The sequence below is a fragment of the Colletotrichum scovillei genome (assembly GCF_011075155.1).
Source record: "Colletotrichum scovillei strain TJNH1 chromosome Unknown Contig00001, whole genome shotgun sequence".
In the NCBI taxonomy this organism is placed as follows: Eukaryota; Fungi; Ascomycota; class Sordariomycetes; order Glomerellales; family Glomerellaceae; genus Colletotrichum; species Colletotrichum scovillei.
Window position 1 is genome coordinate 1,948,671 of NW_023336259.1, and position 26,155 is coordinate 1,974,825.

General features: G+C 54.3%; 6 protein-coding genes across 6 annotated transcripts; 5 read left to right on the top strand and 1 right to left on the bottom strand.

Moving 5' to 3' along the window:
• Nucleotides 1-432: 432 nt before the first annotated feature.
• HER10_EVM0009488 (eukaryotic aspartyl protease) lies at nt 433-2,861 on the top strand. The gene is made up of 3 exons (XM_035478974.1): nt 433-1,724; nt 1,786-2,655; nt 2,718-2,861. The coding sequence occupies exons 1-3, from the start codon at nt 1,332-1,334 to the stop codon at nt 2,793-2,795; spliced, it is 1,341 nt and encodes a 446-aa protein (XP_035338749.1). The 5' UTR covers nt 433-1,331; the 3' UTR covers nt 2,796-2,861.
• A 1,430-nt stretch (nt 2,862-4,291) lies between these two features.
• On the top strand, nt 4,292-8,296 carry HER10_EVM0002368 (uncharacterized protein). Its single transcript, XM_035472083.1, has 2 exons — nt 4,292-5,606; nt 5,655-8,296. Exons 1-2 carry the CDS (start codon nt 4,984-4,986, stop codon nt 7,120-7,122), a joined length of 2,091 nt encoding a protein of 696 aa, XP_035338075.1. The 5' UTR covers nt 4,292-4,983; the 3' UTR covers nt 7,123-8,296.
• Nucleotides 8,297-13,585: 5,289 nt separating this feature from the next.
• HER10_EVM0005957 (uncharacterized protein) lies at nt 13,586-17,288 on the top strand. Its single transcript, XM_035475558.1, has 2 exons — nt 13,586-14,351; nt 14,512-17,288. Exons 1-2 carry the CDS (start codon nt 14,229-14,231, stop codon nt 16,951-16,953), a joined length of 2,565 nt encoding a protein of 854 aa, XP_035338399.1. The 5' UTR covers nt 13,586-14,228; the 3' UTR covers nt 16,954-17,288.
• Nucleotides 17,289-17,516: 228 nt separating this feature from the next.
• On the top strand, nt 17,517-19,325 carry HER10_EVM0002929 (uncharacterized protein). The gene is made up of 3 exons (XM_035472620.1): nt 17,517-17,977; nt 18,086-18,661; nt 18,718-19,325. Exons 1-3 carry the CDS (start codon nt 17,890-17,892, stop codon nt 19,179-19,181), a joined length of 1,128 nt encoding a protein of 375 aa, XP_035338131.1. The 5' UTR covers nt 17,517-17,889; the 3' UTR covers nt 19,182-19,325.
• A 286-nt stretch (nt 19,326-19,611) lies between these two features.
• Nucleotides 19,612-22,327, top strand: HER10_EVM0003531 (aconitate hydratase). Its single transcript, XM_035473205.1, has 2 exons — nt 19,612-19,724; nt 19,785-22,327. The coding sequence occupies exons 1-2, from the start codon at nt 19,680-19,682 to the stop codon at nt 22,191-22,193; spliced, it is 2,454 nt and encodes an 817-aa protein (XP_035338191.1). The 5' UTR covers nt 19,612-19,679; the 3' UTR covers nt 22,194-22,327.
• An 860-nt stretch (nt 22,328-23,187) lies between these two features.
• Nucleotides 23,188-25,280, bottom strand: HER10_EVM0001511 (heterokaryon incompatibility protein; the record flags this gene model as incomplete). The annotated part of the gene is made up of 2 exons (XM_035471256.1): nt 24,950-25,280; nt 23,188-24,875 (listed from the first exon to the last, which is right to left on the bottom strand). The coding sequence occupies exons 1-2, from the start codon at nt 25,254-25,256 to the stop codon at nt 23,188-23,190; spliced, it is 1,995 nt and encodes a 664-aa protein (XP_035337992.1). The 5' UTR covers nt 25,257-25,280.
• Between the last annotated feature and the right edge of the window lie 875 nt (nt 25,281-26,155).

Consider the following 26,155-nt stretch of genomic DNA (forward strand, 5'->3'; position numbering starts at 1 on the left):
CGAGATAGAGGACACGACTTCATGTACTGGCCTTGAGCTTCTCTTGGCGCTTGAGACAAACCTCATCATTCATCATCTAGTGCTGCTGCACATCTGCCTGTTACGCGTTGGTGCAAGCGGTCGCGGCACATCGGAATGGAACCTCGTGATAAGACCCGGCGGCTAGGAAAGACATTCATGGCATAACCGGTTCATCTCCAGCGATACCATGGGCATGATCAGAAGGCCTCGTCTGCTTCTTGTGTCTTGCATCTTGCTTGGCAAGGTACCCAGGAGTCTGGAGTCGATCGCCGCCAAGACGGGACATGGCCCGCTAAGCTGATCCCTGCCCCGGAACCACCGTGCGGCAGTTCGTTACATCATCGGCGGCGGGGAGGACCTCATCTCTTGGCTTGATTTGTTCGTCTCTTGAAGTCGTTTTCTCCTGACTGGCATTTGGGAGCTTTGATTTTGGTTTAGTTTGTGCCTGGTTTCGCACGTGTCATTCGTCATGCTAAGTCTCGGCAGCTCTCTGGACCGGAGAGCCAAGAACAGGTTGATGGAGAGTTTTGACTGAGAGGTTGGCAGCTTGACATCGAAAAGATGGCTCCGCAACTCGCCATTTCCACTACGTTTCCCTTTTGTTTTCCCCCTCTCAATCAACTACTCGTATGGCTCGAGTCGGCTCAACGCAGACTCCACAAACAAGTGACGCCCCTCTTCTTCCCTATCAACTGCCTCATCGGGTTGGCCCGAGGGCCGACCTGTTTCTAGCCCCCCTCTCCATGAACACAGCTCAAGAGCACGGTCAGAAGGTCCGAATGCGCATTCGCGAGAGCTCGGTTTCAAGCCTGCAGTTGCACCGCCCCACTATCCCTTGTCTTGCTGAGAGCTGTCACACTTACACACTGCCGGCATTGGGCTCTTCCCTGGTCTGCCGTGACAAGACACATAACTCGATCCCGGTCGAGCTCAGCTCAGGGTTGTCGTCAGCGAAACAATAGCTTGCTGTCTTATAAGAAGTCCCGACGGGCCAGCGCATGATTGACATGCTACCTATCTCCTAGGTGATATCTCCCCCTCATCACATCGCAAGCGCTATCCAAACAGGTTTACTGCCTACCATCGCACGTTCGACCCAAATAGTCCAGGTTAATTCAGTGCCGTCCATCCGAGTCGTCATTGTCGCTTCTTGACCGTAACGGGCAGGTATTTAAGTCGTCACCCTGATCCGCCAAGCTAGTGTTCAAGCTCCCTTGTCACAACCACTTGACCTAACCAACCATCCTACACACACATACTCACACTCACACTCACACAAAACAAAAAGCTCATTTTCTCAATCATACAAGATGGAAGCATTCCTCAAAGCTCAAGCTAAGTTCAAGGCCGACAAGGGCCTCTCCAAGATCCCTGTCATCGCCAACAAGAACTACCAGCGTCATGGCACAAAATCCTACGTCTACCTGCTCAACAAGTTCAAGTTCGAACCGACAAAGCCGGGCCCCTATGTTCAGACAAGAAGAATGGCCCAGAGAGGGCTTGCAGCCCCCGGGTTCAATGCTGCCGTCGGCGGTCGTGTCTCCATGAGCAAGGTTCTCTCCAAGAAGACTGGCGACGACCAGCATGGGGATGTTACAGCCGAAGACCAGCAATATGACTCCATGTACCTTTGCGAAGTCTCAATCGGCACGCCACCGCAAAAGTTCAAGTTGGACTTTGACACAGGTTCTTCTGACCTTTGGGTATTTCGATTCTCTCTGGCAAACTATGTTACCAATGATCTTCGCTAACAGCGCATGTCAGGTTTTCTCGACCGAGCTTAGCAGCGCCACGCAGAAGGGTCACAACATCTTTGACGCCTCCAAGTCCTCAACTTACAAGAAGCTCGACGGAAAGACGTGGAAGATCTCGTACGGCGACGGCAGCTCGGCGTCAGGCGATGTCGGCACCGACAACCTCGTCCTCGGCGGGCTAACAGTTGAGAACCAGGCCATCGAGTCAGCCTCGCAGCTCGCAGACCAGTTCTCCCAGGGCAGCGGAGATGGTCTCCTCGGTCTCGCCTTCGGATCTATCAACACGGTCATGCGCGATGGCAACTTCCGCGACCCCGTCGCCACACCCGTCGAGAACATGATTGCGCAGCAAGACATCCCCAAGGACGCGGAGCTCTTCACCTCTGCGTTTTATAGCGAGCGGGACGAGGCGAAGCCACGGTCGTTCTACACATTTGGCTGGATCGACACGGATCTCGTCTCGGCCTCGGGCGAGGATATCCACTGGACCGACATTGATAACTCGCAAGGGTTCTGGATGTTCGAGTCCGGGTCCGCGAGTATTAACGGCAAGGCCGTGACGCAGAGCGGTAACAAGGCCATTGCAGACACGGGCACGACGCTGGCGCTCGTCTCAGATGAGGTCTGCGATGCGCTGTACAAGGCGATCCCCGGTGCCAAGTACGATGACCAGCAGCAGGGCTATGTGTTCCCGACGAGCACCAAGGCGGACGACCTGCCCGAGTTCAAGGTCGCCGTCGGTGACAAGGAGTTTGTGATTCAGAAGGAGGACCTTGCGTTTGCGCCGGCGAGTGATGGGTTCTGGTACGGCGGAGTGCAGTCGCGGGGTTCCAACGAGTTTGACATTTTGGGTGATGCGTTCCTGAAGTCGATTTATGCGGTAAGTGCCATCGCTGAATCCGATCAGGCAATGACGTGAAATGAAGCTGACTTTGAGAACAGATCTGGGATCAGGGAAACACTCGATTTGGCTGTGTTCCGAAGATTGAGAAGACGCAGAATCTCACACCGCCGTCTTAAAACATTATGCTGTTGTGTCATAAGACACTCATGAATTCAATTGAGCGAGATGTTCCTCTAGCGGGACTAGATACAGATGATAATGAATTTGCAAAATTTCATTGAGTTCGTCTTCCTCGCGATCGACTGGAAGGGGATTTTCATGAAGATCCGCACCGCTTCAACTTCAGAGTGTATCTCACCCAAAGTTAGCTATACGCGCATGATACCCTTTCCGTGGCTCCAGAACACTAGGTTTTTGAGAGGAATTAGCTGGTGACTAGACTTCGTAAAATTAGAGTGTTCTGAGCGGATTGATTGGATAGGTAAGTCCTGGAGACAAAGAGTTGACGGCTCATCAAGCCATGATATCGTAGCATTACTGTTTCTTTTCTTTTCCGACCACATTCTCTACCTTGACTTTATCTATTGCGATTGTCATCGTCCGCTTGTGTTAAAGCTAATGGCAACAATGTGATTGGCTGTGACGAGATAAAGATTGAATTACCAACTCAATTTGAACAGAAGTCTCCAAGATATCAATGGCTATTCAGGCCACGTTTGCCAGGATATCAATATTCTGTCCACATGCTCAAGATTTGTCGAAGAGACGTAGCAGCTTTCATAAAACCATGTCAATTCACATGCTAAGCGATTAGCTGTGTAGTTAGAAATGCGTACAGTGAGTGGTCCTTTGACTCTTGGCTCGGGTCCAGGTTCGTTCTCTCAGAGAGTCAAAAAGTTGTCATCCCAAGCCAAGGTTTGTGGGAAGACACATGGTGAGCAAGACGAAGTTAAGGTTTGGTGCCAGATCGAGATAGATCCTGGGCCGTCCCAGCGTCTGAGACCTGAAACGGCATGCCGGCGCATCACGCTGGGGAGTTTGGAGAGTATTGGACTACTTTCTGGAGGACAGCATGAAAGGTGACGCTCGACGGCCAGGACATCTGAGACCCTTAGTTGTATGAGTATGCTATTGTGTGAAGTGTTATAGAGACATGTAGAAATAGTTGATAAACAATGATTTCATGGATGAGTTGATGAAGATAGGTAATTGATCTTGGCAGAGCGACATATATCAGAGTGGGTCGGTTCTGATGCAGTAAGCATGTCTGATTGGTAGGAGAGCATCACCTTTAGTCTCCCGAACATTCCAAGGTACCCGTACCTCGAACTCAGGTTCCTGACCTCACAGCTTTCGAGGTGATTTTAGTGGGCAGCTCTTCTCGCAGCTCTCCACAGCGGGCACGTCCAGCTGGTCCAGGCCCCAAACGGCCCAAAGCAACCACGCAACGTCGCACGCCTGGTGAAGGGAGCCGGCAATAAGGAGAGAATCCTACTGGCTGAGAGAGGTACCAAGATACCTAACTACCTTAGGTAAGGTGTTTAGGTACCTCGAGCCAACAGAGCGGGCAGCTCCAGCCACGGCTCAAGGAAGAGACGAAGAAAAAAATAACACCACACATTTTTTTCCCCAGGCCCAGCACCTAACGAAACGGGTCGGAAGGATGGACTGAGGTGCACCACCTGGGCGTGCACAAGCAACCAGCGCCGCCAGTACCAGTACCAGCACCTACCTACTGCTACCGTATACCTGCTGCACCTACTACACCTGCACCTGCACCAGCTGTCTGTGAGGTGGCTCCGTCTCCGTCGCCCGTCCAGTCCGTCTTGGTTTTGTCGTCTGGCCGAAATCCCTCCCTCCCTTCTATCATCATCACCATCTCCACCCCTGCGATTCCTCCTCGCACCCAAACCCTCCTCCTATTCCCAGGCTTCCACTTCATCTGCTCTTTCATTAGAAGCAGAGAGGTTAGAGGAGACGACACGGGTTCAGCTCCAGCTCGTCAACAGCATTGCGTTTTTTTCTCTCCCCCTCCTCCCGCTCTGCTTTGCTGCTCACCCCACTGCCCGACGAACCGGTGCTGCTACTGCTGCTGTGTATTTTATTTAATACGCCTTCTTGGCTGTCTGTTTGCTCCATCGCCCTCATTCTTCGCCAACCGCAGGGCGGTACTTGCTTTTCCCCCTCTCTTCCATTCATCCATCGTCCGCAAGCATCGCATGATTGTCTCGACATCCTTCCGCCGCCGCCTCCGCTCCTCGAGCCTGTCCTATCCGTCAACTTGAGCATCGCCCCTCGCTCGATCTCGTACCCGGCTCATCAACCAACAGAGCCAGGCACAGGTAGCTTCTACAAAGCTTCAACATGGCCGCCCCAAGACGCAGAAAGATTGGTCACAGAAGACGCATCGAGGATGAGGAAGACGGAGAAGGTGGACCCGACCAGCTCGAACTCGATGATGACTCTCTGACCGAGGGTTCCATCATCAGCGACGACCACGATCACGGCAACGACAGCGATACGAGCAACATCGATGAGGCTTCTCCCGTTACCCCCAACCCTAGGAAGTCGGCTGGCAATGGAAATGCGAAGTCTGGTAGCCGGAAACACTCGGCCCTGGCCCCCTCGACGACCAACAAGGCCGCACCCGATGCCGAGGAGCTATCTGGCAATGACCGGTCCGAGCCCGCTCAACAAGAGGCACAGCTTGACGGAGCCGCATCTCCCCCAAAGTCTTCTGCCCCTCTCGTCGTGAGCTCCCACTCGTCCCGCCCTGCCGAGCCTGTCAACGAACGTCGTCGCCGGGAACACGAAGAATACAAGCGGAGAAGGGATGAAGACCCCGCCTTCGTTCCCAACAGAGGGGCCTTCTTTATGCACGATCATCGTCATGCCGGACCCTCTGCCAACGGCTTCCGGCCCTTTGGCAGAGGACGAGGACGCGGCGGCCGTGGCGGAGGCATTGGAGGCCCTTATGCACCCATCAAGTACGCTGCCCAGCAAGACTCTGCCCGTATCCCGGCTAATCCGCGCAGTCAACTGCATAGTCCGACCGATCCTCTCACGAGCGGCCAATGGGCGCATGATATGCACGAGGCCGTGACCGAACCGCCTCCCTCGAGACAGCCAAGGCACCTGCCCGTCGAAACTGAAGGCCCGGCCAACGGCAACGGCTTCATCCCAACGTGCCCGTCCAACCCCACCCCGATCAACCGGACTTTGTCGACCGAGCGACACATTGGAAACGTGCAGGTCAGGGTGTCTCTTCCCGTTATTGGCAAAGCTCCCGCCGCCTTTGGCATGCCAGTCAAACAATACACCAAGCTTCCGGATCATCGGCCACCCCTTCGCCGTGACAAGCCTGTCCGTATCTCCTTGCCCGATAATCCGCCCAAGTACATCTTCCCAGCTGTCGATCGATCCTTCATCTTCATCCCCCGGGCGATGCGACCCAACCAACAGCGGACCCGAGGCAAACCCCGTTCTGGACTTGGCTCCATGGGAGGCTTCTCCCGGCGGACCAGTGTCTTTGGCGGAAGCTACTACGGCAGCGCCTACTCTCCCAGCATCGCCCTCAGTCGTCGCTCCTCTCTCGCTCCTGATGGGCGTGACTACTTGTTCTCCCCCACAGGCTCTGTCATGTCGCGGGCCCCGATTCCGGTCGAGAACCCCCGACCAGTCGTCCGCCTCCCGCCTGCAGCTCACCCGAATCAGCCATTCGTTGGACAGGACGGTTATCCTATGCAGCCAAACGAGACATCTATCAATGACTTGCCGCAGCCGCAGACGCACCCGTTGCCACAGAAGCCTGCCTTCCAAGAGAGTCGCCCGAACCCGATCCCTATGCACCAGCCTCGTCCTCAAAAGGCCGTCTCGGTCACCAACATTGAATCGCCGACCCTCAACCAAGGCCCGCAAGCCTTCCAACAAGCTTTCCATCAGCAGGTTCCTCTCCAGGTCTCCAACGGCATGCCGCAGGAAGCCCACTCGCGACAGCCGTCATACCCCACTCAACACTCTACCGGCACGCCTCTCTCCCAGATTCCCGAGAGGGCAATTCACGCGGCTCCGTTCCAGCCAAACACCTTCCAGCAGCAGCAAAATTTCTACAACCAACCTTATCCTATGATGCAGCCTCAGCAGCCGTACTACTACCCTGGGCAGTACAATGGCAACAATATGGGACCTTCTGCTGCAGCTCCATCCTTCGTTCCCTCGGGACAGCCAGGTCAAGGCCAAGGGTTCCCTCCTCAAGGCCAGGCAGACCCCGCGGCTGCACAAGCAAACGGCCAAGGACCGTCGGGTCCCAATTTGGTAGCTCAAGAGGTCAATGGTATGGTGTACTACTACGATGCCACCCAGATGCCCAACTATCAGCAGAGCTACCAGCCTCCTCCGCAATTTGGCCCCGGTGTTAGTGGTATGGGCGGTATGGTGACTCCGAGCCCGGACGCCTTTTACTACCAGCAGCCAGCCCCCGGGATGGTGTACTACTCGCAATAGGGGTACGGGAAAATGCCTTCCTAGGTTTTCTCACGCCTCCTATCGCCTTCCTTCTAATCCTTGTAATTGTCATTGTCGGCTCTCTAGCCGTCGCTATACCCTCTTCTCGTCGGACGGCCGGACGGGGGCAAAGGGCAGGAGGAAATCCACAAAAAACTTTGCGGTGTTTGAACTCTATGATTATAGTATTGATAGGAATGAGCGCTCTTGGTCTGGGTTGAATTGGTACACTGTTGGAGGATGGGGTTGCGAGGTACTTTCGCTGTCCTTTTGAGGTTTTACTTGACTTCTCCTGGGCCAACGTATGATCACAAGCATATGTTGGACACAAGGAGGAGAATTCCTACGGAATTGGTGGAGAGCGAGCGAGAAGCGGTCGACAGAAAAGGGGGTCCCCCTCCTCCTCCCTGGTTCCTACAACCTCGCTTTGTTCTCGAATTCAAGAAGTTCCTCACAATCTGTCTCTACCACATTCTATCATCTTTTCCAGCCTATTTCCATCTGTCCACTTCACGTCGCCGCTTTGCGTTTCTGGCGTTTCTGAGTTTTATCATTAAAATCCCCAGGCCTGCTCTTATTGGATTTACAGGCGGATTATTATCGGGGAGGCTATTCGTTGTGTTTCTTGAGCGTCTATACATTTTGCTTCTACTCACCTTTTCTTTTTGCTTATTGATGTTCGCGACGATGGCCGAATTCTTTTACCTAGACATTCTTCCACACACTCCTTACAAAGTAAACACTCGAGAGCGGGATCGGCACACAATACCGATAACCCTTTCGATGTCGTTTCGAACTTTTTTTTCTCTTCCTCCTTTTGTTTCTATTCCGTTCATGATCCAATGATAGCCTAGATCTCTTTTCTCCGTTCCCATCAAGGTATTTCTTTTCTGGTTATCTGTTTACGCTACTTGTTGTTTAGGCAGCGCAATTGTACTTGCTGTTTTTATCAAGTGTGTATTGGAAGAGGAGGCCGTGGTGGAAAAGTTCTGACAGTATCCTGAGTTCGTATTCGAAGATGTGAGGGGTAAGGGGAGGGTCGGTGGGCTCAAGAGCTTTCTCATGGTTTGGTTAGGAGACGAGATGAGAGAGAAAGGCACAGGGAGAAGGGACCGAAACGCGAAGTGAGAATGAAAGTGGTGGTGTTAAATATTATACTGAAAAAAGAAGAGGGCATGGAAGGAGGAACGTTATTGGGGGGGGGGGGGGGCAGGTAGTTTAAAGCTACTCTATGAAATCTTCATGATTGAATATTGGTCCTGCTTGCAAGAGTATACACTGTCCGTAACCTCGATTTATTGCGGCTCGCGGCTCTAGTCCGACCTTGAGCTCCCATCGCCGTGAGGCTGTAGAATCGACCTAGAGCCCTAAGATGAACGAGCGAATTGACCACATATTGATATTCGCAGTGGGAGATGTGATGCTAGATACTATAGACGATAAAGAGCAAGGGTCGTCCATTGCTTGACTAACTGTCATTGACATCTTGCCCACTATCTCACTTACTGAGAAGAACTGATTGCCATCTTCGTTCTTATCGTTGAGCCGGTTTCGGATAGCTTGGAGAACGGGGCAACGTCTGACAACATTGCTGCCCGGAAACATCCTTCCTTGCATTCCTGAGTGTTGAGGGTTGGAAGAGGCAGCTACATCGTCATGATGACCAAGACCATGCGCTTGACGGCGGCTTGCTTGGATCTGTCAGATATCTAGAATAATGATGGTCAAAAAATCCCGTTTTATCATATCATAAGTAAGTGGGCATGGCTGAGCAAGTTTTGTGGTTGCTCACAGACTCTCTTGCTGTTTCTCAGCTGGTCACTAACTGGGAAAATGTCCCATACTCTAAAATGATCGCAACGACGTAAAACTACTGCGGTTTAACAATCATCACCATCAATAGCTTCGCATTAACGGGAGAGCTTTGACCCTCTGCTCGATGACTGCAGATACGATCGTGCCGGCCATCTATCGATTGCTCACGTCCGCGATCGATCAACCAATTTGTCCTACCGCATCAATAGTTCACCTCGTAACTCATACAGACACGACATATAATTTTAATAGCGAAGGAAAACCAGGAGACATGTCGGCCTCGGTATCCGGCGACGTGTAAGTCGTGCGGACGTTTCCGGACAATAGGGCACGTTGGCGAGGTAGGATATGCATGCAAAATACGAGACGTGTGTACACGTAAACCCCCTATCAGAGGCGTCTGATATGAGCCTACGAGGCTGGTACTACTTTGAAGAGGGGGAAATGATTTGTCGTCCCGTCGTCTCTTTGAGAAACCTGTGCGGCGGAGAAACCCAACCATGCGAGAGGAAAATAATAAGCCAACATCTAAAACTCAACGCCTTTCTTGCCTCTCTTTCTCTGTCGATTACAAGTCGAAAGATGGGTACCTATTAGGCAACGAAGGATCGTGGTCAGCGAGCGGGTATTAGAGCAGGCACGACAGCAAGACACGCGTTCGCGCTGCCTCAGTCTTCATCTTTATTTCTTGTCTGGACGAATTGCTGCGGCCCCCTCGCCAAGCCCTGCAATCCTGAAACAAAGCCATTGGAGAACCGGATGATGTCTCTTTGGGGTTGGTTCAAGGTGGTGAGATTTCAAAGGCGGAGGGGGAGAGGGGGGAAACATGACGTATTGTCGAGTTCTGGGCCCTTCCTTTGTTTGCTTCGCCTCTGAACCGTCTTTTTTGGCAGGCCTGAGGCCTACGGAGCTTTGGAGCTTACCTCGACCATTCTTCAGGGAGCATGTTCCGCACTAGGTAGACTTTCAAGGTCCTCGATGAGTCGATGAAAGGCGGCGCCAAGAGCGAATTGATGGGACGAGTATGGAAGCTTAAAGACTGTTCTTAACTCCCTCGTGCGGGTATTGCTTTTTTACCTCTCTCGTTGCATTTTTTCGACTGACGTAGCTTTGGTGCCTTGGACAGACATTAGATGATTCAGGAAGCGAGGAGGGATGATGAGATGGAAAAAAAAAAAAGTCACCGTCTTCCTGCGGTGTACAGTGTGTGAAGCGGTTGAGCCTCGAGGTGGAGAGATCGGGTGGTCGGCTTCGATCCGGGCGTAATGGAGCTTCGGGTCCGGAGAGCTACTTGTCTTGTCCGGATTGCCCTTCTTGGGACAGACCCCTGAGCCGGCCACTTTACTTTCCCACGTCCTGCTTTACACTTTGAAGGTCGAGCTTTCCAGATGAATTCAATGTCTGGCAATGCGAGTGACAACAAAACATCCTTTTCTTGGCGGCCTCGGCAGCGGTGGTTTGGTAACTTTGATGAGAACTTTGGGAAAAGGCGGGGGTTGAGTTCGCATGACTAGCAGCCTGGATGGCTGGACACTAGAATGGTGACATGCAGCGTAGCGTTGCGATAACTGTAGCGTCTTTGCCCGTTGAGGACGGCGTAGGCAGGCGAGCAGCGCTCTCGGACCTGGAAGGATGACTTCTCGACTGTTCGCTATTCCCGCCATCTGTCGATCTGGACCAAGGGACCGACCAGCCAGCTGGCCTAAATGAGGCCGTGAGATATTTGCTTGCTTATTACCTGCTTGCTTTGCTCACCGAGAGCTTCCCCGCCTCCCCCGCCTTTGTCAGAGCGCTGTTGTTGGTCCGCCGGCGCCATTGCTGCAGATTTCCGTCTGGATGATGAGCTGTCATTTCCAACTTCACCCCCGTGAGCGTCTCCGTGGCTATTCCTTTCGGTGTAAAGTAGCTATGAAGCATCCGTCCTTAATTCATCCCACAGACACTTGTCAGAGAAGGTTTAATGCGAGGTTGGCATACGTCGATCTTGATGGCCCGAGACACACGCAAAAGCCTCTTCGATAGGAATTGAAGACGGAGAGCTTCTAAAAAGGAGGGGACTATTCACTAGCTGACTAAGGCCAAATTGACATGCCTCAGCATCAGAGGGTGAGTGCCAGTTTGATCTACTTCAGAGAGTGATAGAGAGCTCGTATTAGAGGAGGCTCTGTCTCGGTCCAAGACAGATGAAAGGATCTCCACGTGAACGAGTCAAGCGCCGACGGACTTTTCCTGTTTGACCTCAGCTCTTTGTCTTGTCCGACTTCAGCTCCATTCGATGACAAGGCCCAGCGAGACTGGGCACTGAAGGATTGCGTGCTGCGTGACTTGCGGCAGCGATTGCTGCTTCCAGTAAGGAATAGAGGCTCAGGTGACAGAGAACAGACACTCTCTCCCGTGGTCGTCGGTCGACCCGCCCCTCCTCCCCATTCCGATCTCGAGCGACCACGCTGCCGGGCTCGCTAAGATCGGATGCGGTAGCTGCATGAAGTTGGGTTTTACCACGCGTTGGATAACGCATCAACTGCAGTGACTGTATGGAGGTTTTCGCTTTCCCTTCCGCGGCGTAACAGTATTTGCGCCAAACGCATAGCTAGGTGCGAGACACTCTCGCCTTCTGGGCAAACATAGCACCGGACACCCCTGGGCCAATCCAGGTACAAAGTCTGGTAGACGGACAGGTCGGAGGTCGTATTCCTTGCCTTATCACTGAATCGCAGTGGAGGATGACCGACTGTCCGACTGACCGGCTATGCAACTATGCAGCAAGCTGGTGCTCCGGCATCGCGATTCGTTGCATGAAGACCTAGATCGACCAGTTGTCGGTAGTCGACAGGACAGGCCACCATGGTGACATGGCACGTCTGAACGCCAGATGCAAGTTCAAGCAGGAGGAATTGTGAGAAGATTAAGGAGCCCGAGAGAGGTCGATGACCAAGCCAAACCCCTATGACTGCTTATTGTCCACGTTTTGCATAGTTGAAGTGCGTAAACATAGGAGCAATTCGCGGCGAGGCTCCAGTTCGCCTCATTTCGAGTCTGGTGTTTGCAGGGCAGTCCCCCGTCATGTGCCAATGGGCAGTGGTTATTGCGTCTTTGCCCAGGCGTACCAGGGTAGCTCGCAGTGGTTGAAGGAGAGAGTCATTGCCGGGGGGCGTGTGGGTGTGAATCCTGGTAGGCGAAGGGTGGGAAATAGCATGAGGCAACGATGAGAAAGGGAATCGAAATGCGGATGGTTTGGTAGCGCCGAGACCTCGTCGGTTCCTTGACTACTATACTGAAAAGGCGAAAGGGCGAAGGACGGAGGCGAAGGCGAAGTTGATGACTCGACCGGTTCATCCAGTCAAGGAAAAAAAGATGGAGTCGAGGCTGCGAGAAGTGAACGTGGCCGTGCCGTGTCCATGGTTGTTGACAATGAATTGAATTGGGGCGAGGAAGGTTGGAGCAGCTTCCATTGATGGCATTGTAAGCTGCCGGGTCGCTATTTCGCGGTGGTGGCTGTTGACCGCCTCTTTCGAGCTTCTTCCACGGTCATGATTTATCTTTTTTGCCGCCTGTTGCCCACTGTGGTGGTGTACTATGCAAACGAATGTGAAGCCAGAGAGGCGAGCTGATGTGTCGTAGGCTGCCTGGCTTGGTTGACTGACTGGTTTGCCTGGTCTTGGTGTATCTGCCTGCAGTGACATGTGAGCAGTTGTGGTTCCCGAATAGCAGTCCACGGAACATGGATGGCGACAAGAGGCCAGGCTTGCTAAGCAGAGCGGTGGGAGGAGGTTTGAACCTTGGGGGGATCTATCCGCAATGCCACTACGCGGATTTGACACTTTGACATGGTCTTGGTTAGCGGTGTCTCGGCTTTCCCACGGCAAAGGCTATCTCTGCAAGCGTATACCTACTGCCAGACGCCTCAGTCTTCTTTCCCTCAATACCTTGGTAGAGGCAAAAGGCAAGGTTCGATAAGGTAAGGTAGCGAGCGGAACAAGCAGTCTAAGGTACCTAGGCCTTTCAAGTTCACACCATTCGCTCTCGCCTAACAGCGCGGAAGCAGCTGCAGAAAGGTACGTTCCTTTTCCATAGGTAAGATCGTGGTACTAAGGTACCAACCAGCCAACCAGATTTCTTTAGAGTCACCTTGCCCCTCTCTTTTCCCTCGGTACATTGGCTAAGTACCTCTTAAGGTGTGAAAAGGCACCAAGCTTACCTGGGGAAGGCCAGCAATGTCACGTCCATGACCCCTCCGCCCTTCAACAGGTCCACCCATTGAGGGATCCCCGTCACCGACATCAGACATGCCATGCTATGCCATATTCTCTGCGGGTGGGAGAGTGAGAGAGAGCGCTGTGAGGTGAGAGTGTGAGAGGCTAAGGCAGGTAGGTACCTGAGGTAGGTAGGCACTCTGCCTACTAACTTTTGTACTCCCCAGGGGGCAAGTGGTGAACCGTGAGAATCTCAAGGCAGTTGCGAGAGTGACGACTGACGCTATTACCGCCTTTCCTGCCTTGCGGCTTGCCCGCCTTCCCTTCCCATCCCTCGCCATCCATCCTCACTTTCCCACCACCCAAGTTCCCTTTTCGGGCCACCACGGTTTCGGCCTCTTCATCTTTCGTCTGGCTCTTGGTACATAAGTGGCTCCTGGTCCCCCTGGTACTAAGGTATTCTCCTCATCCTGACCCCCAAAGTCACCTGCGGAGAGCAAAGCTGTTTGTCTGCCGCACTTGAGCAAGTCCCGTCTCACACACAGCTCCCGAGGGTCAAGACCTTCCACCATAGAGAGAACGAGACGCAGAGACGCACACGCATCATCCGCCTGGCCCGTCTCCACCTCCACCACCTCCACCCGCCCACTCCAGTTTCCAGTGTCCCATCTCTGATCCGGTCGCTCCTTCCTCGTCTGCTCACCTTCTTTCTCCACCCGGCCACCGACCGCCGACCCCCATCATCCTCCAACTCACTTATCTTTCCCACTCCCCGTCCCTTCACCCTCTCAACCATCTTTCGCCATCTACCCGGACAGCTTGCTTTGTCCGTTTTTCTTTTCCTCCCTCTCACCAACTCCGCCCTTACAATCAACCATCTACAACAATCAACAAATACCCTGTATCCGTCTGGTATTCCTTGAACCCCCGACGTAAGGAGGAAGACGCACCTTCTACCCCGACCGAGCGAGCCTCGTGCACCGTGCTACTTGGCCGCCTATCAGTGAAACATCCGCCAGAGCCGTCATCCCTTCCCCGCCTGGCCGACCGCGAGTTTCCTCTTCATCCATACCCGGAGTCTACTTTTCATCATTCAAAATGGCGTCCTCATCAGCAACAACGCCAGACACTCAGGTCACTCTGAAGATCAACTTCGACGGCATGACTCGCCGCCACAAGCTCCCACTGCGCGACATGGGACCCAGCACTCTTGAAGATAAGGTACGTCATTGCACTCTTTCCGCCCTTTGTCAGATTGCCGCGGCATGTGAACGTTGAATCGGGATTTTCAATGTCAAGTGAGATGGCGACACCGGTATCTTGGCCATGAGGCGTATGAGGCTCGTTTTTTGAAATCACACGCTAATTTAGCTTCTTGTAGGTGAGAGCTCTTTTGGGCGTTACCTCTGATGCCAACGTTACTCTCGAGAGGTATTCCGATTCGGCTGGTTCGTACATCACACTCGATAAGCAGAATGTCTCAGTCTACAAGCAGCTTTACAGAGCTGCCAAGGCCAAGCAAAAACTCAAGCTTCGTGTCACCAAGTTGTCCGAGGAGAAGATGTCTCCCAGACCAGTATCAGTGGAGGATGTGCCCGAGTCCAGCACTCCTCTCGCTGAGAAGGAGGCCGAGGAGCAGAAGCCGGAGGATGCCGCGACGCAACCCCTCGTTGATCTGAGGCAATCTAGCGTCATTGACAACGAGACCAAGAAGGAACTGCCCACGAGCGACACCGGACTTGACTTCGAGGCCTCCATCCTTGCATCACTGCTGAGAAGACATGCCAAGATCAACGACGAGGAGGTGCCTGCCGCTTCTGCGGACATTCCCGTTTCTGAGGGTATCACGGCCCGAGACCAGTGGTTCGCTAATGCTGCCGCCGCCGAGACTCCGTCACGAGCTTCTTGGGGCCGCTGCCCCGCATTGATGCACCCCAACACCAACTTTGCCGTGTGCTGCAACAGCTGCGACCAAACAGTTCCCGAAGCTCATTACCACTGCTCCACATGCGACGATGGTGATTTCGATCTTTGCCAAAACTGCGTTGACCAGGGTATCACTTGCTACGGCGCTGACCACTGGCTCATCAAGAGGATTGTCAAGAATGGCCAAATCATCAACAGCACTACGGAGACGATTGCACCAAAGCCCAAGGCCAAGGTCGAGGAGTCGGTTCCAGAGCCTCCCAGGGCGCCCGCCAACATCAGTGAGCTCCTTCGTCCAGTTTTCAACACTGCGCTGTACAGCATGCGCACCTGCAACTGCTGCGTGACGGAACTTCCAGAGTCCAGCTTCCTCCACTGCGCAGCTTGCGAGGATTTCGACTTGTGCCACGCATGCTTCGAGAAGGACTCTCATGGTCACAACCCCAAACACTCCTTCGTCCCCGCCGTTGAGGGTGTTCACGTCCCCAGCCACATTCAGATCAAGCTGGCTCCTGGCCGCAACCAGAGCCACAATGCCATCTGCGACGGCTGCGACAAGTACATTGCTGGTGTCCGCCACAAGTGCCTCGATTGCCCCGACTGGGACTACTGCGCTGACTGCATCGTGAACTCCAAGTTTGTTCACCCCAACCACCGCTTCGTTCCCATCTACGAGCCTCTCGAGGAGGTCCGCAGCCGTGCCATCAGCCGCTCTGTGCACTTTGGTATCTGCTGCGATGGGCCCCTGTGCGCCCGCACTTACAACGCACCCTCCTACATCTCGGGCGTTCGATACAAGTGCACTGTTTGCCACGACACTGATTTCTGTGCCAACTGTGAGGCTAGCCCTGCTAACACCCACAACAAGACCCATCCCCTCGTCAAGTTCAAGACGCCAGTCCGTCACGTCACTGTTACCACTACTGGCGAGCGTGGAGATGGACAGCGTATGCAGCAGATGGGCGACCGCAGTCTTCGCCGCACTAGCTCTCGCTCTACTGAGACTACCGCAAACGCTTCCATTAACGTTCCACAGACCGTTGTGGATGTGAAGCCCACAGAGCCGGCTGTCAAGGAAGAGGTTGTCGAGAAGACCCCTGAGCCCGAGGCTAAGCCGATCATCAAGGAGGAGGTTGTTGAGGAGACCCCCAAGGTAGAAGCCAAGGAGGAGGTGGTCGAGGAGAAGACCGTGCCGATTGTTGAGAAGCCCCTTTCCGAGCAGGATCTTCAGGCTGTCTTTGTCCGCGATACGGTCGCCGATGGCACTCTTCTGCCGCCCAACCACGTCTTTGAGCAGACATGGGTCCTCCGCAACGACGGTGATGTTGCATGGCCTGCGGGATGTTCAGTCAAGTTTGTTGGTGGCGACTACATGGGCCACGTTGACTCGAACCACCCGGCCGGTATCTCTGAGCTCGTTTCTGCCTCAGAGTCGACTGTCTGCTATGCACCGCTCGCCCCTGGCCAGGAGTTCTCTTTCAACGTGCTCCTCCGCACACCTGCGCGCGAGGGCAAGATAATTTCTTACTGGCGCCTGACGACCAAGGATGGTTTGAAGTTTGGCCACAGACTCTGGTGCGATGTCAGCGTCCAGACGACTCAGCCAGCTCCTGAGGAGCCTAAGCAAGAGTCCAAGGAGATCCCCACTGAGATGCAGAGCAGCACCATGATTTTCCCCAAGCTCGAGAAGGAATCCCCTGTCTCTAGCATCCACCAGGAGGTGAAGTCTGAGTCTGCTCGCGCGACCAGTTCAGAGGCCGAGGAGTATGAAGACTGCGGCGAAGAAGAGGACTGGGATGCTTCTGATGACGGCTTCATGACTGACGAGGAGTACGACATCCTGGATGCCTCTGACGAGGAGTTCCTCGAGGAGCAGCAGCGGAGACTCAGAAAGTAAAGTACTTGAGATCTTTCTAGTTTCGCTTTACCACTGGAATCGGAGTGATCGGTGGTGTATTTGGGGGTATGGGTTTCCTTGCATGTCTCATTTCATCAGGCCTGGGGTTATTTGATTTCATTTGGAACCTGGTTTTAAGAGAGTGAACCGGTAGCTGGAGGTGGCATAAGCAAAGCCGGCAAGCCTTCTCAATAGCGGAAAACGCGAGCTACCGGTGATCCGTCTTTCAGGTTAGGTCGAGGGCGACGCTCGTTTCATGATTCTTCATGACAGATTACAGATTGGTACTTGTAGGTTTTAGGAAGCAATGAACCGTAGCTTTAACAGCGTTTTCGAATAACAAATCTGCTCTAAGAATCACCAGTGATCCAAGTAATTGACGATGTGCCTCTTACCATGACCAGTTCGTCTTGCCCGCTAAGGTATTCAGTGCAATGTCTCCGCATGTGCAAGTAACCGCACCCCTGTTACAAGCTCCAATGCACACGCCCCTCCTAGCCCACCAGCGCTATTACCAGCACCAATCATTCTAGGACCCCTGGACAGGGGGCCCGAACTGCGGACAACTTTTGGATAGAGTGTCCTTAAGACTTTCTGCAGTAGGCTCTCCCACTTCACGAGTTGCGCCGAGAGGTCTGACCAGCTTGCGCGAAGCCAATTCTCGACAATCTCGTTCCTTTTCGACACTGACGACCTTCTTGTACAATTGCGACTCCGGAAACGAGGCATGCGGTAGCGGAACTAAGTTTTTACGGCGAGCATTTGCATCAAGCCGAAAGGATTCGCATCGAGGAACCGTTACTGGGTACGCGACCAGCTTCATCAGCGACGAACTCGAGTGCCCGACCAGGAACCGGCGAAGACTTGACGACCGTTCTTTGCTGGCAACATCACTGGCTATAAGATACCTTTCGATCTACGTCATCTGAGACCGTCATGATGAACGGCTGGGACGAGAAGCAGCACCTGGACGACGACGCCTTTGGGGCGAAGGGGAACATCGTCAGCGCTTTCGATGCCTTTCGTAAGTTGCCAACTTCTAGATACAAGCCTCTTTTTCAGTGCCGCTGCCTTTCAATGTGGCGGGATCGAATGCTAGAATAGTCATGTGCTAACAGCCCTGTCTCCTTAGCCAAGGCGAAACCACAGTATGTGACGCGCACAGCTGGCGGTGGAAAATGGACTGTCGCGATGATGGTCATATCAATCTTCCTTTTCTGGTCTGAACTTGGTCGCTGGTGGCGTGGGACCGAGACGCACACTTTTGCCGTCGAGAAGGGTGTACTGCACGAGATGCAGATCAACATGGATATTGTCGTGCGCATGCACTGCGATGACCTTCACATCAACGTTCAAGATGCGGCGGGTGATCGTATCCTCGCAAGCAGCATGCTCAAGCGCGACAAGACGAACTGGTCTCAGTGGGTGGACAGCAAGGGTATCCACCGCTTGGGGAGAGACAGCAAGGGCAAGATTGACACCGGCGCCGGCTGGCAGGAGGAGGAGGGCTTCGGGGAGGAGCACGTCCACGACATTGTGTCGCTCAGCAAGAAGAGGGCCAAATGGGCCAAGACACCCAGACTCTGGGGCGACGGCGACAGCTGCCGCATCTACGGCAACCTTGATGTGAACAGAGTGCAGGGTGACTTCCACATCACTGCCAGAGGCCACGGCTACATGGAGTTTGGAGAGCATTTGGATCATGCCGGTAAGTTGATCATCTTGGGCTCGAGTCCTGACGCGCTGGCTTACAATTTCACTCAGCTTTCAACTTCTCACACATCATTTCGGAGATGTCCTTCGGTCCATTCTACCCCTCGCTTGTGAACCCCCTGGATCGCACGGTCAACCTCGCCAGGATCAACTTCCACAAGTTCCAGTACTACTTGTCCGTGGTTCCCACCGTCTACTCTGTCGGCCACTCGTCGTCCAACCTCATTTCCACAAATCAGTATGCCGTCACAGAACAGAGCAAGGAGACCGATGACCACAACATTCCCGGTATCTTCTTCAAGTACGACATTGAGCCCATTCTGCTATCCGTGGAAGAGTCCAGAGACGGCTTCCTCCAGTTCTTGATGAAGATTGTCAACGTTATCAGCGGTGTTCTCGTTGCCGGCCACTGGGGTTATGCCCTCACCGAGTGGTACAAGGAGGTCATGGGCCGGCGGAGAAGAGAGAGAAACGAGGGGTTCATTGGCACGAAGAGCTCAGAGTACGATCAGTAGAGCAGCACCAGGGGGGCATCGACAGATGGGAACATAGTGACATAGGAGTTCAAGGATTGTGTATAGATAAGCATCTGGGATAGGGGAAATTGTTTCTTTGCATCGTTTATACGAAATTCAGCCAGTAGAACAGTTGACAGGCCACAAGTTCATATTAAGCTTACCTCTTGTTGGTGACATTTCCACTGCGAGTGAGCACCTCGGCGAGGCGGCTCCGAGCTCGACCGTCCGGGTTGACCGTGCAGGTTGACTGTGCAGGCATTACCTCGGCGCAGCTATTCCCGGTGTAGTTTTCGGAGCGAAGCCGGCAGAGCAGGGATTGGGCCTATGACCTCCACTAGGTGCAACTTCCCCCGGACTCGTGCACCGGCTTTTCAATTGAGTCTTTCCAATTGGATCCTACGTGCCGATGTCGCCAACAGTCAACCCAAAAAATTCCACATCACACCCCGCCACCAAGTTCGACTCACAGTAACCTGTGAGAGGTGCTCAGTGACGATGGCACCAATTGAGCTTGCCAGTCGATCAGGAGGCGCCGCGAGGGTGAGGATCAACCGAATTTCAATCACTGACAAGAGAAAAGAGAAACTGACGAGGTTGTAGCGGCTTCTGACTCGCACGCGACCATGCCTTTCCGCATCCTCGAGCCTGCCGATTAGGAGGACATTCGCGACCGCTCAGGACGTTGAGCAGCAAGACGCTGAGATGCGCAAGCTGCTCCCCAAGTCTATCAAGCCCAACACGTACCGCAGACTTCACGACAACCTACTCAAGGTCCGCCATGTCCTCGGACAGCAGCGCCTCACCCTCGCCGAGAAGATCCTGTACAGTCATCTGGACAACGTCGAGGACTCGCTTCTCACGAACACGGACAATGGACGCAACATCCGCGGCAGTGCCAACCTCAAGCTGAACCCGGACCGAGTCAACATGCAAGATGCATCGGCACAGATGGCGCTGTTGCAGTTCATGTCCTGCAACCTTGCGAAGCCTGCGATTCCTGCCAGCATCCACTGTGACCACTTGATTGTGGGATCCAAGGGCGCCGAGAGCGATTTGACGGACGGCATCAGCGTGAACAAGGAGGTGTTCGACTTCCTCGAGTCTGCCGGACGCAAGTATGGCATGGACTTCTGGCCCCCTGGTGCAGGCATTATTCACCAGACGGTTTTGGAGGTTTACGCTCTTCCCGGCATCATGATGTTGGGAACTGACAGCCACAGCCCTAACGCTGGCGGTCTTTCTACCATTACTATCGGAGTTGGTGGTGCCGATGCCGTGGAGGCGCTTGTCGGTGCTCCTTGGGAGCTGAAGGCCCCTCGTGTGCTCGGAGTCAAGCTGACCGGCAAGCTCAACGACTGGGTGTCCCCCAAGGACGTTATTCTCAACCTGGCCGGCAAGTTGACTGTGCGCGGCGGAACCGGATTTATCGTTGAGTATTTCGGCGAGGGCGTTGAGACTCTTAGCGCTACCGGAATGGCCACCATTTGCAACATGGGTGCCGAAGTCGGCGCTACGACCTCCATCTTCCCCTACACGGCCGCTTCTGAACGCTACCTCCTTCAAACCCGCAGACAAGCCGAACACAAGGCGCTGGATGCATACAAGAAGTGGTCAGCCTTTAACTTCAGAGCCGACGAGGATGCCCACTATGACCAGGTCATTGAGATCAACCTTTCCGAGCTCGAGCCCCACATCAACGGCCCCTTCACCCCCGACTTGGCTACCCCCTTGTCCGCTTTCAAGGAGACCATCCAGACTGAGCAATGGCCTGAAGTTTTGTCCGCCGGTCTTATTGGCAGCTGCACCAACAGCTCCTACGAGGACATGACCAAGGTCGAGAGCATGGTCAAGCAGGCCGAGAAGGCCGGCTTGAAGCCCAAGGCACCCTTCTACATCACCCCTGGAAGCGAGCAGATTCGCGCAACTCTTGAGCGCGATGGTACTCTGAAGACTCTGGAGGGTGCTGGAGGTATCGTTCTCTCCAATGCTTGCGGCCCATGCATCGGCCAGTGGAAGCGTCAGGACGACATCCCCAAGGGTCAGCTGAACGCTATCCTGACCTCGTACAACCGTAACTTCAAGGGCCGGAACGACGGCAACCCCGGTACCATGAACTTCCTCGCCTCCCCTGAGATCGTCACCGCCATGGCCTACGCTGGTGCGACCACCTTCAACCCCATGACGGACAAGTTGCAGACCCCCGACGGAAAGGAGTTCAAGTTCGAGGCTCCCCGCGGCCTGGAGAACCCCAAAACCCCCTTCGAGTCCGGCGTCGCGTCCCTCCAGTCCATCTCGCCCGATGAGCCCAACGCCGACGTCAAGATTGCCATCGCCCCGACTTCGGAGCGTCTCGCCTTCCTCGAGCCCTTTGCGCCCTTCCCCGAGAGCGATCTCAGCGGCCTCAAGGTCCTCGTCAAGGTCACCGGAAAGTGCACCACCGATACCATCTCGGCCGCGGGCCCCTGGCTCAAGTACAAGGGTCACCTGCCCAACATCAGCACAAACACGCTCAACACGGCCGTGAACAAGGAGACGGGCGAGGTCAACGCCGCCTACGACGTCGACGGCTCCAAGCACACTATCCCCGAGCTCGCGCAGCTGTGGAAGGAGCGCGGACAGGAGTGGCTCGTCGTCGCGGAGCACAACTACGGCGAGGGCAGCGCCCGCGAGCACGCCGCCCTGCAGCCGCGGTACCTCGGCGCTCGCGTCGTGCTGACAAAGTCGTTTGCGCGCATCCACGAGACCAACCTGAAGAAGCAGGGCGTCGTGCCCCTGACATTTGAGAACGAGGCCGACTACGACAAGATTGCGGCGTGCGACGAGGTCAGCACCGTCGGTCTGTACGAGATGCTCCAGAACGGCGGGCAAGGCAAAGTGCAGCTGCTCGTCAAGAAGAAGGACGGCTCCGAGGTGTTGATCCCCACCGCCCACGCTGTTACCAAGGACCAGGCTGGATTCATCCTCGCGGGTAGCGCTCTGAGCATGCTTGCCAAGCGTAACCAGGCCTAAGAGTACGTTTTTTTTTGTTTTCCTTGCGGGGGCTTTCTGTTCTCTGTCTTTTTTTCTTGTATGGGTCTTGCGGTTTTTTACAAAAGGCGAAAAGAGGTGAAGACAAAAATTTCCGACGATTGTATATATCCCGCAGCGTCATTCTCCATTTCCGGGATATTCTTAGAGCAGCTAGGGCGTGTACCACAAAAGAGAAGATGATTCGAGAATCGGCTTTCTGCTGGAGCCGCACTTTTGTGACCGGCCAGCGTACTTCGTGGTCTTATGCTCGAGGTACCTACGGCGATACTTGTGATCATTAAGTATTATGTGACTGTTTCCGTCAGAGCCTCTTGCTCGACCAGTCTCCTCTCTGCTATTGGCCATCTTTGACTGTGGAGGAGAAACCCCAGACAACCCAGGTGATGTGTCCAGATTCGTCGCAGTGTATCACTTACGTCAAATACTGGCTCTCCTCGCTCGCGGGGTATACGATATCAACGTCACCTTTTTAGGATGCCAAACTCTCATGATGTGAAATTACCCCGCCCCAAAACACCCTCAGCTAAGTAAGTTCATCCTGGGTAGACGAAGTCTTCGGTATCCAATCACTGTTAACTCACACGGAGGAATAGCCGCTCCCGAGAAGATCAAAACCTTGCCCTTTCCGCGCTAAGGGGAAGAACAATTCGCGCATTGTCGGTCTGCCTCACGAGGAATTTCCGAATCAAAAGGCTTACTTACACAGAGGGTCAAGGCCAACATTTCGAGATGCGTTAGGCGAACGATATCGCAGGCCTTCATGTATCCACTTCCGAGCTCGGTCTGCCAGCGCCGAGATGTTTCCGGTTAACACCGGGCGTTTAGCTCAGTGGTAGAGCGCCCGCTTTGCATTCCTTCAGCGTCTGCGGGAGGCCCAGGGTTCAATCCCCTGATCGTCCAATCTTTTGCCCATTGGAGCAACTTTGTCTCCAAAGTTTCTCTTTTGACTTCATCCATCTGGATATCGACGCTTTCAGAGAAGAGTGATTACCTCGCGCGCCACGCCGTCGAACAGCTTCATCTCGTTCGTGTTTTTCAAAGCCCCTGCTCGGAACGACACGCCAACCCGCTTGAATATGTCAGTCCCGGGTTCTGTCCTCTCGAGGACGATGAAGCCGTGATACGGATGGGCATCGCCCTTATTCCATGTCTTTCCCACGAGCAGACAGGAGTACCGCTGATCCCGGGCAACAGAGCCTGCATAGTCGCAGATCATGGTGTACTTGTTCGCTCCCGCATCCACGAGGTCGTATCTGACGCCTTCCGTAAACCCCATCATTGAATCCCCGTCCTGTATCTCTGTAGTTGCAATCTCAAGGTCGTGTACTATGGCCCCCCGAACCACGATCTTGGCTCCCTCGCAAACTTGCCCGTAGATATCCTCCGCCATGAGAGGTTCTACCTGGACATCCAACACCTCCAAATCACCTTTGAAGTGCGACATGGGATGGAACATGATGGGCCCCTCAATGGCCGCCCAGCTCCAGCTCGGCGCCCTCCACTTCCCAGGCCTGCGCGAGAGAGTCTCGGGGTTGCGCCAGTAGTCGTCATCCGCCGTCCAGAGCAACTGCGTCGCGAAATCACCCTCCCACAAGCCGGCGATATACCTGTTCCGTTGCTTCTCGAGTCCTTCTCGTCCACTGCCGTACACATCCTCATGCATCATCCGGAACTGCTTCGCCATCCCAGACAGCGCCGGCAGCCGATCCGCGTCAAAACTGATGGACCGCTCTGAGAAGAGCTGAACGACCTGCCGCCACTGCAAGAATGCCCTCTCCGCCGACGACAGCGCCCGAAACAGCTCCGGCGAGCGGAAACACCGCACCGATTCCTCATCCAGCTCGACGGGCTGGTCGCGGCGGCAGGCGCAGGACCGCGACGTGTTACACTCCCAGACGAGCTCGTTGGTCGTGTAGTGCAGCGTCCTGTTGGACAGGATCGCCTCCTGGAGCGTCCACGCGCGCTTGTTGATGGGCTCCCCGTGCGCGCCCTCTGCCTCGATCGTCCGGAGGAGGACGGTGATGTCGTTGTGTTTCCTCTTGAGCTCGTCGCGGACGTAGACCGGCCGCGCGCCGTCTCCGAGCTGGTCGAGACGCTGCGGCGGGGCGCCAAAGGCCTGGGCTGCGAAGATGCCGATGCCGCTTCCGTCCGCGTGGTCTACGGATATGGTGACTGCCGCGTTGGAGTAGACTTCGCACATGCGGCCCGCCTCCCGGGCCCAGTCTTGGGCGTCGCCTTGGATGATGCAGAGGGCGTCGATCCATAGGTACCGCAGCCCGAGGTTTCTGGTGATGGTGACGGCGTCTCGCAGGGTGGGGGGCATTTCGGCGCACGGCATGGCGTCTTGATGCGCGGCGAAGTTGAGGCGGGTTGTCTTGAAGGCTGGGTGGGAGGCCGGGTCGCCCCAGCAGTAGCTTAACGCTGCATATGCGCCGGAGGCTCCGTGGGACTCGACGAGGCGCGGTTCCACGTGGTCTTTGGTGCCGACGTCGATTACACGGGTCGGGAGGGTCGAGGCTGATGCTGGTTGTCTGCAGGACGGATGGTTTGCGAGGCAGTCTTGGAGCCATGATGATGCTAAGGTGAGACTGGCCGGCGAGGACGAGTGGCTCTCTACTTCCTGAGCCGGACCGATAGTCGGATGGCATGCGCCATGGTCGTCTGTTATGTTGTGAGCGAGTTTGAACGAGAAATATTCGAGTGGTTATTTTCAACGTAATGGAACCTGGTCTAACCTCGTCGCGAGAAGAGCTCTAGAGCAATATTATCTTGTCCCCAGCCAGACACGGAAATCTGGAGCAGGGCGCCTGGTGCGAAGCGCATCTGCAGCAGTCCAGAGACATTCTTACCGCCGGGCTCATCTAAGTCCTTCTTGCGCAGACGTAGCGCAGCCCAGAGGAGCTGGCAGGACTGGCATGATGTGGACGTTGCTGATCGCTGGAGGTCGTGAAGCTCGATGAACTTGGCCATGCGCTGATTCGCGGCGAGCTTCTGGCCCTTGACCTCATCCGCACCGAGGTTGGAGCAGACTGCGCAGTTCATCTTCCGCGACTTTCCTATAAACGCCTTATCGTATGAATACGGAAATATTCTGGGACAGATGCCATTCCTTTGGGTGGTTGACTTGATTGGTCTTGGCGTAAGCGAAGTTACTTAAGCATGCATAGGTAGTCCCTCTTTTTGAAGGCCACCTTTCTCTGCCTCGAGTGTATGATATTGGATATGCGACTCTGAGAAAAGCAGGCATTCAGACCGAACTTTCAACTCTTGGGCGGTGGTTTGGCACTTTTGACGATTTGGTAAAGCCTTTTTAACCCGCTGAACGATAAGTTCATTGTCTTTTTCGAGGCCGTGATGTTCGCAAGACATGTCCTAGACGAGGTAGCAGGGCTCTTCCACTTTGATTATCTCAGATAGGTGAAACCACTGGCCTAGTTGGGGGGATTGGAATGAAATGCTACTTGTGTTCTGAGAATCCTCATGAGTGACCATCCATATGATACTCCGGGAGTCAAGGTTCATGCGAGAATATCCACCGGAGGGGGCAGCAGACTGTTATTCATTCAAATAATCGGCGACTAGGTATGTCGAACATCATAGATAGCAGACGAATAACCTTGCTGCAGCGAGATGTCTACTGATGACAAGGAGCTGCAAGAGGCTTCAAAAACAACAATAAACATAAGTCAGCAGCTGAGTCCATGGCCATGGCAAAGATAGCGAGCCTGTTTAGCGAGTGGCAAGCAGATCATAACATTTGAAGATCAACACGTCGATATATAACACCAGAAAGCTTTCATCTTTCAACGCGACGTTGAAACGGCCGACTCTCTTCACCGGGCGCAACGACACCACCCATAACCTCCTCAAGACAAAGATGTTCCCGCAGCGACGGACTTCAAGCACGTTGTTGCGGGCGCTCAGCCCTGAGAGAGTGCACC